The sequence below is a fragment of the Corvus brachyrhynchos genome, unplaced genomic scaffold (genome assembly GCF_000691975.1).
Source record: "Corvus brachyrhynchos isolate BGI_N302 unplaced genomic scaffold, ASM69197v1 scaffold220, whole genome shotgun sequence".
NCBI lineage: Eukaryota > Metazoa > Chordata > Aves > Passeriformes > Corvidae > Corvus > Corvus brachyrhynchos.
In genome coordinates, this window is record NW_008236209.1 from 179,905 (window position 1) to 187,099 (window position 7,195).

The window sequence follows — 7,195 nt, forward strand, 5'->3', positions numbered from 1 at the left end:
GCGGGCCGTCCCCTCGCTCTGCCCCGCTCGGGGCTCCCGCCGCGAGCTGGGTCCGCGGGGGATTTTCAATCCCGCCGCACGCGGGTGTCCTGCCGCGGGCGGCAACCTTTGCTCCGGGAAGACAGACACCTCCCGCTGGTATTCCCTTTTCCCGCTGAACTTTCCAGCCAGCGTTGGGAGGACCCTTAGTTCCTTCTTCCTGGCGTGGCCGGGGCCTGTCAGCAGCCAAGGGTAACTCCGCCATGGGGTAGCAGCACTTGCTAGTTAGTCACGCGTTTCGTACCAGCCACACTAAGTTTCTGAAAGTCAGTATTTTCATACTTTTTCTCCTCCTTTCCTGTTTCAGTCACTAATTGAGCTCTTCGTGAACAGGCTGGACTCTGTTGAATCAGTTCTGCCATACGAATACGATGCGTAAGTATATCCCAACAGGTTTCTAGAAGCGTTTGGAAAGGCGCTTTTCTGTTACCATAAGGGTGGCTGTATTTTGGCTGTAGCGATGGAAGAGTGAATCCAGCACTCAGTAGAAGGAATGAAGTACAAGAGGGTGGGAAGGATGAAGGCCACACCTGTGCCACCTGACAGTCCTCTGCTATTATTAAAAAAAAGGCTGCAGAGTTTCTTACGGGTGCGTTTTTTTGAGCTGAATACAAGATTTAGTGTTAACTGTTTGACATATTTGAAAGTTCTTTCTGTTTGGCAAATCTAGGAGGTCCGATGCTTGGAGTTCCTCTTTTTTTCCTCTTGGAAACTCGGAGACCAGTTACTGTTAGCTTTCCTTTTTTTGCCAAAGCTCTGTAGCTTATTCTTGGTTTGTTGGTCTTGGTTTTGTTTCATTTTGATTCTTTTCTATGAAAACTTCTGTCTGCTTTTGCAGATATTCATAGGCCTACAAAGTAATGATAAACAATATGATTTGCAGTCTTGCTGTTGGGCACAGAAAAGAAAACTTCCAGATGTTTTAGGTCTTTCCCTGGGCAGTGCAGCAATAGAAACAAGACCAGAGACTAGCTAAAAAATCCCCGTGTCTCTCTTTCTGTTAAATTTTATGGAAGCCAGTGAATTTAGGACCACTGATTGAGGAAAAGTACTTATGTAACAAAGGAAAATATGGGTTTGTTTGTTGTTATGTTGGGGTTTCTTTATGTAACCTGCTGTTACCTGTGTTTAATGAAAAGCCAGAATGGTTACATTCTCCCATATTCAGCAGTTTCGGGTTGTATGTAGTTGAAAAGAATTGGTGAATGGTGTTCGACAATGTGGCACTGTAATACTAAAATCACTTTCCTTCTTTAAAATGTGTTTCATGTTAAATGCTATTTGTAAATATTCCTTAAAGAAAGGGTGTAGTTTTTTAGAAACTTTTTGCAAGAGAAATGAAAAGTTCGTAGCACAGTCCCTTTTTTTTCCCCACAAAATGAAACATTCTATTGTTTGTTGAAGTTGCCATTTGAAAAGGGTGGGTGGACTAAGCATCATGCATTTTGTTAAAGATACTCTGGCACATGTATTGGTTGAAATTGATATTCAAATAGATGCCAGCTTTCTTCGCAAAGGCACTCAGATTTTTTGCTAGCAGTGGCTGAACTGTCAAAAAAAAAGGAAACTACTGTTAAGGACATAATTTAAGAATTTGTTTTAGGCTGGTATTTACAGTTATATGTCAATTAAAAATAAAAGGGAAACTTTGCTACTTTTTTCCAGTTTTGACTTCTGTCAAGATAAGGAAGAGAAAAGACCATCAGAAAATCTTGGACAAGTGCTGTTTGGGGAGAGAATAGCATCATCTCCATATAAGGTTATTTTATGCCTTGAAGTTGATCCTGTTTAAATTTGATAGCTGTCATTCTGATGGCTGTAATCCATAGACATAGCTGAAGATTTGATAACTAGATGATTATTTTTGTTTATATTTTTTAATATAAGCACTATGGAGTTTATGTAATAAAACCAAAACTCCTCCCAGCCCAAAGGCATCTTAGGGTGGTTAATTACAATTAGGAAACTGAGCCAGTAATCACCCTTCTTGCCTGTTGCTCTGTGGTAGGGATGTCCAGAAACTATATCTTAGGTAGTTATTTAATAGCTGGATGTAAGGTGTGTTAGGTGATCTGAAATAATTTGTTTATTAAATGTAGCAGTGGAGACTATAAAGTGATGGTTCAGAAACTGTTCCGTATACTTGGTTGTAGTATTGGGCAACTTCCAGAGTGGGAAGGGGAAATTACGTTATTGCTCACTTGCAGCTTTTCTTTGCTAGAACATGCTTAACATCTGTTGTCTAAAACCATATTTTTCATTGTTGATGCATATCACTTGGAACCTAATGTAAAATAAATGTAAGGAAATATTTTGTGGTATGTGGTATTTTTCTGTATTAGCAATGACCAAATGTAGCATATCTAAAAAAGCTGTGCCATCAACTTGGGACAGTTATTAGCAGTGGAGGAGCTGTGGTCAAACAGTGGCTCTTGGTATTTGAGAGCTATATGGTGTTCAAATGCAGTTTCCAGACTGGGATTTGCCAGTGAAGCTGAAAACTCTGCTATGTGTGTGTGTGATGGTTGCTAGATAATCCAAATCCGTGTGAGAAAAAGAAGCAGCAGTTTCTGGGCCTGCTGCTGCGTAGTCATTAGGGACCTGATCACATCTTTTCATTAGTCTGTTAAGCAAGTGATGTCCCTTCCCTTGTATGAGCTGCACTTAGAAATCTCCTTGATTTTCTGAGCTAATGTAATTTTAAGTGTTATGTCCACTGGTCACAAGAAGCTTTTAAATATGTAGCATGATGGGTCATTTGGACTGGATACATATTGAATAGATTAAGTGTTGTAACAATTGTTTGAAATGGCTGCACACTACAGTAATTAGAAAGTGCTGTTCCTGGTTAGCATTTGGGCCTTGATAATATTAGAATTTTCAGTTGTGTTTTAAGCTCACTAACAGGTAAATCCTAGCTAGGTTAGAAGTTGGAGATGCAAATGTGAGCGTGTTTGTGTTAGATGATGTCTGTGCTTGAAGTTTAGATGTTGTGCAACCTGTGGTTTTGGCATCCTTATCTGACTTGGTTGTCGTGGGGAAAACCAGCTAAAGGTAACGTGAAATATTCAAGAAGGGTGTAGTGGAAGTCTGTTTTAGCAGATGATGAAATTACCAAAACAAAACAAACTGGTAAAAGAAAAAGCAATACCTTTTCTACTAATTTTCAATTTTCAGTCCTCAGGGTTTATCCTTTAGAAACTTTTACAGCAAGGAGGTGAGGTAGCTAAAACAACCCCCCTACTTTACCTGAAAAAAACCCAAAACCCCTAAAAGATTTTTGAAGCAAAATTAAAGTGACTCTTTGTTGTGTGCTTTTTTTTTAACAGTTCACTTTTAAAAAGCAAGAAACATGCAAGAAGGTTTGTACAAGATCATATGATCCAGGAAACAGTGCTGATAAAAGCAAACTGGCTTTTTTGAAGAAAGGAATGCAGTTGAATTATCAGCATCACTGGTAAGCCAAGACATGTGCTTGAGGTTTGGTTTACTTTCTGCTTTTGGACATTTGTTATATATGTTTTAAGTGGTTGCTTTCTTCCTTCTGTGTGATAGTTGTCTCTCTACTGTGCATCTTGTAGGCACTACTGAAAAGTGTGTGCATTACATGAATGTGAAATGCCACTGTGAAGTGAGGTGCATCCCTTTCTGAGGACGTGTTCTTTGATGATTTCTGTCTAGGATTATCGATAACATGCCTGTAACGTGGTGTTATGATGTGGAAGATGGACAAAAATACTGTAATCCGGGATTTCCAATAGGATGTTTTGTTACTCCAGATGGTAGAGTTAAAGATGCTTGTGTTATAAATGTAAGTGGTGGAACTTTTTTTTGTTAGTATAGGGTGGTTTCATTTGTGGTTTTAAGCTTTCTTTTCCTGAGAAAGAAACATACGTTTGTAAACATGATTAATGTTCAGACTGTGGGCACTAACAGCTGAGTGCTGCTAGTGTGTGCAGTGTCTCACTGATACAATTGTCCAAATAAAATGTTCATACATGTCTTTGACCAATATATGTTTTATAAAGCTACAAAATAATGGTGTGGGTGTTTAAAAGCCTTAGAAAATTGAGGTTTTGTTCTGAAATTTCATGTGTATCCATCCTAGTACCTATTCAATCTTTATCTCTGCCGTGTTCACGTGCAAGACGTTCTTTTATCAGTATCAGATAGAAGCTTTCTAGTGAAGTCCTAGAAATGAGCTCTGTGTTCTAGTTGCAAAAGTTACGTCTAGCACAGTTTACAAGTTAAATGTGTCAGGGTTTTCCCAGATGGCTGAAGGATAACAAACATAGCTGTGACAGGGAAAATTATGTTGACAGTTGGAAATGTGTCAGTCATCCCAGGGGTTCCATTGTGAACTAGTACAGTTACAGATAATAGTGATAGAGTTTTATCCCTCCTGGGTGTAGGACAACACTCGTCTTGGTGAGGAGAGAGCTCTCCGTGACTCTGCTGTGCCACTTGACCTGCTGCTTGTGTGCAGTGCAGTCAGTTCATTTGTATGCAGCAGGTCTGATGCTTCTTTGAAGTGTTGCATTTATCATGCATGTTCAGTTTACTCTGTCTGCAGTCACCTTCCAACTCAGTTACTCCTCAGGCTCCCCAGGCTCTTGAAAGTGATCTTTTATACAGGTGTATTAATGTTGAAGTGTTTCCCTTTTTTTGCTCCTTCATACAATACCTGCCTCATTTTAAAGTTCTTGACTTCTTGCGCCCTCTCCTGTTGGAGAAGTTGCTCAGTCTCCTTATTATGTTTTGTAGTCAGAGTTTAACAAGAAGAACACTTTCTACCTCTTCAACCATGTTGACATAACAATCATGTACCACAGCGGAAAGGATGAAAACTGGCCTGGTGCAAGACTGGTGATGGCAAGACTGAGACCACAAAGGTAATTGTGCGTTAAAGCAGCAGGTTCTGGTACTCTGGAGTCCTAACAGCAGTTCCAAAGGGAATGGTTCCTTAGAGATGTTATTGGTGTTAATAAATTCTGAGGAACGTGTTATTCTGACTTTTGGTAAAGCTTTCATTGTGCTGGTTTATGTCTGGAACTGTTTACAAGGACAGTTCCACAACTGTAAATGTAATTTAACTTTGCTCTTAAAAGTGTTCCCTGAAGTGCTTTGTGGTGGAAAAGCTGCTTATGCAGACTCTTAGAACCTGACCCAAACAACAGAGCCTTTTTCATGTTTTGATTGATCTGTATCTGGATATGCATGTTTTCAGATACACTGAGAAACATCCTTTCACTGAGTAACAGTTTCTCATATTGGATCTATTACCTGTGTCCCAAATGTACTTTGGATGAATGTACAGGTGTACTTTTTCCTGTGTAAGTTTGGATACTGAGGTATAGGTGAAATACCATCTTAGCATTGACATTCAGAACTGCAGATGACAACTAATTTCCTAAGAAGACTAGCTGATTTTCTCAAACAGTAGCTTCTTAATTTTTGTGTTGACCAGAGTGGAGGTGCAACAACTCAGAGGTCAGAAGAAGACTGAAGCAACTACTTTGCCTCTAGTCAATCTGTTCATACACAGTTCATACTTATGTATATTTGAAAACTGCAGTCCAGTTATAAGATTTCAAAGTAGGTTTTTTTTTTAATAGCTAAACTTTTCTCTCTTTCCTATAGAAGTAAGTTAATAAATGACAGTACTGCAGTTTCTCAAGTCATGCAGACATGCTTGGTACAACACGACTTGATTGTACTTGGTTTTTCTCTTGCAAAGGTACAATGTGTTTTTAGTGAATTATACTTGCTATGCAAGTTCATTCCTTCCGTGAGTGCCAGGAAGATTCTACCAAACTTACTCATTTTTCATTAATGCTTTATCAGTAGCATCCTGAATGGCTGAAAAATGAGAATTTGCCTTTTCCTTGGCAGTGTAGACCACAAGAGGGCAGTTAGGTTGCACATAACCTTAATTTTGTTGTTCTCTCACCAGGTGCTTTGCTTCAACTTTGAAGCTCTCCTGATAGGGGAGTATTTGTGGTTGGAGCACAATGCTAAATTTTAGAAAAAATTAAAATTTTAAAAAATTTTATTTAACTTCTTTTCCCCATTAGCTACAAACATACAGATGAGAACAACTTAAGTTGTGAAGGTCCACCTATGGAGATTCCTGGAGAATTCACCAATAAACTGAATTTGGTTTATACTTACTCTGTGACATTTGAAGTAAGTATTAAATCTGTTACATGAATACGTAATTCCCAAAAGAGTGAAATCAAAGCAATTGGATAACTTGCTAATAGCCATAACTGGATTACAGCAGTGTAAATTCTGTAAGGATGGTCTTGTGAAGTATTTTTCTGAAAATCTTAACACATTTTTTGTTCCTGTAATTTAAGTGACACTATGAATATATAAATGAAGACCTGTTTTTTTTCCCCGTGTTTTATTACTAATAGAAAATTAGTAGATTGAGTAACTGCAAGAGTTGTCTTCCTTGAGGTAAACTCTGCTTTCGGGGTGCTGAGAGTCTTGTGTTGAAGAACAGTTTGTATTTGGGGACATTGCATTAAGTATTGACTGTAAAGCTTTTCCTTGTGAGGTTGCAGGCTTTGTCTCATTTTGTGTGGTTTTTGTTTTGTTTACTGGCTTTTTCTTGAGTAGGTGATCATTTATTTTTCACAATTAATACTGTAATATTTACTAATACACTAATGCTTTATTCAGCCTATAAATGAGTTAGGAGGAAACTAGTCTTTCTGGCAAATGGGTCTTAACCCCAGCATGGAAAGTGAACCTCCTGTGCATGTGACAGTAATTTGATTCAAGGTACTTCAAACCTTAGTACCTCTGTTCCAGTCTGTCCTGAAAGTGTGGTTGTTTTTTTGATGTAAGACACCAATCTTAGAGGGTTTGGCTTGAGACCACCAGCCTGTTTTGTACAGGCAGTGAAGCAGCCATCATATGGCAACAGCTTTCATCCTGCCAAATTGAATTTGATTTGAACCAGTGACCTTGAGGTGCAAGGCTCAATATCCTGTTACTTTTCCCTTGAGACACCCAATCCTCTTCCAGCTTTGATTTTCCTACATGAATGAGCCTTCTGTCACTAACATTTGTGTTTAAATCTTGAGGTAAATTGCGATTCAGAACTTCAGTGTGAACTTTGTCTGGTTAGTCACGCAATGGGTTAGGT

At 38.8% G+C, this 7,195-nt stretch overlaps 1 protein-coding gene across 1 annotated transcript in view; it reads left to right on the top strand.

The window, feature by feature from the left end:
• The window catches only part of LOC103623004 (transmembrane 9 superfamily member 2-like), a 29,818-nt gene that overhangs the window by 1,333 nt on the left and 21,290 nt on the right, over positions 1-7,195 (top strand). Inside the window, exons 3-8 of the mRNA XM_017741658.1 lie at positions 297-414; positions 1,705-1,798; positions 3,369-3,496; positions 3,721-3,850; positions 4,804-4,931; positions 6,114-6,225. Of these exons, the coding sequence (XP_017597147.1) occupies positions 297-414; positions 1,705-1,798; positions 3,369-3,496; positions 3,721-3,850; positions 4,804-4,931; positions 6,114-6,225 (710 nt within the window). The remainder of the gene's footprint in view (positions 1-296; positions 415-1,704; positions 1,799-3,368; positions 3,497-3,720; positions 3,851-4,803; positions 4,932-6,113; positions 6,226-7,195) is intronic.